Source organism: Thecamonas trahens (genome assembly GCF_000142905.1).
Source record: "Thecamonas trahens ATCC 50062 unplaced genomic scaffold supercont1.12, whole genome shotgun sequence".
NCBI lineage: Eukaryota > Apusomonadida > Apusomonadidae > Thecamonas > Thecamonas trahens.
In genome coordinates, this window is record NW_013657668.1 from 156,323 (window position 1) to 157,874 (window position 1,552).

The window sequence follows — 1,552 nt, forward strand, 5'->3', positions numbered from 1 at the left end:
TTCCCCCCGTCCCGACTCTCCACTCCCCTTCCCCATACCTCCCTCTCCCCTCTCCCCTCTCCCCTCTCCCCTCCCTCCCCTCCTCCAACCTCATCAATCATCACCCACTGTCTGCCCTCCCTCTACCCCCCCCCCCTCTCCTACATCCACTCCTTTCATCCGATCCCATACCCCACATACCGATCCCCCGATCTCATCCCCTTCCCCATACCTCCCTCCCTCCCTTCCCCCCCCCCCCCGTCCTCCCCTCTCCCCCTCCCCCCCTCCCCCCCCACTCCCCACTCCCCACTCCACCCTCATCATGGACACCCCGTCGTACTCGTTCGAATACAAGCTCGGACTCCCGGCAGAGGGCATCGAGCGGTACTCGCGGCATCTGCTGGTGCCGGAGGTTGGGGTGAATGGGCAGGTGGCGCTGGCTGCGGCAAAGGTGGTGGTGGTGGGTGTGGGTGGCCTCGGCTGTCCGGCGGCGCTGTATCTGGCAGGTGCAGGGATCGGGACGCTGGGGCTGGTCGACTACGACGTGGTCGAAGTGAGCAACCTTCATCGGCAGGTCTTGCACACCACCTCGCGCATCGGCATGAACAAGGCCGCATCGGCCAAGGCCTATCTCGACGATTACAACCCGCTGATCGAGGTCGTCGCTCACGAGCTCGCCCTCACCGCCGCCAACGCCCTCGACGTCCTCGCCGACTACGACATCATCCTCGACGCCTCGGACAACGTCGCCACCCGCTACCTCCTCAACGACGCCGCCATCTTGCTCGGAAAGGTCCTCGTCTCCGGATCTGCCCTCAAGCTGGAGGGCCAGGCCACTGTCTACGGCTGCGATGGCGGACCGTGCTACCGTTGCCTCTACCCCAAGCCGCCGCCACCGTCGGCGGTCACCAACTGCTCCGACGGCGGCGTGCTCGGCGTCGTCCCGGGCATCATCGGCTCCATCCAGGCCCTCGAGGCTGTCAAGATCGCTGCCGGCATCGGCCCGTCACTCTCGCAAAAGCTGCTGTTCTTTGACGCGTCGCGCATGCTGTTCCGCGTTGCCAAGCTCCGTCCCCGCTCGCAAGACTGTGCCGTGTGCGGCGAAAGTCCATCGGTGACTAGCCTCGTCGACTATGTACAGTTTTGCGGCGCCGCCGCCACCGACAAGGACACGCCGGCCTCGGACGCCGCTCGTGGCCCGCGCATCGACCAGGCCCGCAACGTCGCCGTCGCCGACTACGCCGCCGTCGTCGCCGCAGGCACCCCGCACGTTTGTCTCGACGTCCGCATCGCCCTCCAGCACGACATTTGCGCCCTCGAGCATGCTCTTCACATCCCGCTCCGCGATCTGGCCACATCCGATGGCATGGCAAAGCTCCGCACCGCCGCCCGCGCCGACTCGCCCTCGCCTCTTCCGGTCTACACTCTCTGCCGTCGCGGCATCGCCTCCCGCCGCGCCCTGGTCCTCCTCGACGACGCAGACTTTGCCGCTCCAGTCTACAACATCGACGGTGGACTCAAGGCCTGGAAGCGCGATGTCGATCCTACCTTCCCCTTGTACTAACCCCCCCCC

General features: G+C 66.5%; 1 protein-coding gene across 1 annotated transcript in view; it reads left to right on the top strand.

Annotated features, from left to right (window-relative positions):
• Positions 1-292: 292 nt before the first annotated feature.
• The window catches only part of AMSG_03233 (sulfurtransferase MOCS3), a 2,842-nt gene continuing 1,582 nt past the window's right edge, over positions 293-1,552 (top strand). Inside the window, exon 1 of the mRNA XM_013904623.1 lies at positions 293-1,516. Coding sequence (XP_013760077.1) covers positions 302-1,516 — 1,215 coding nt within the window. The 5' untranslated portion in view covers positions 293-301. The remainder of the gene's footprint in view (positions 1,517-1,552) is intronic.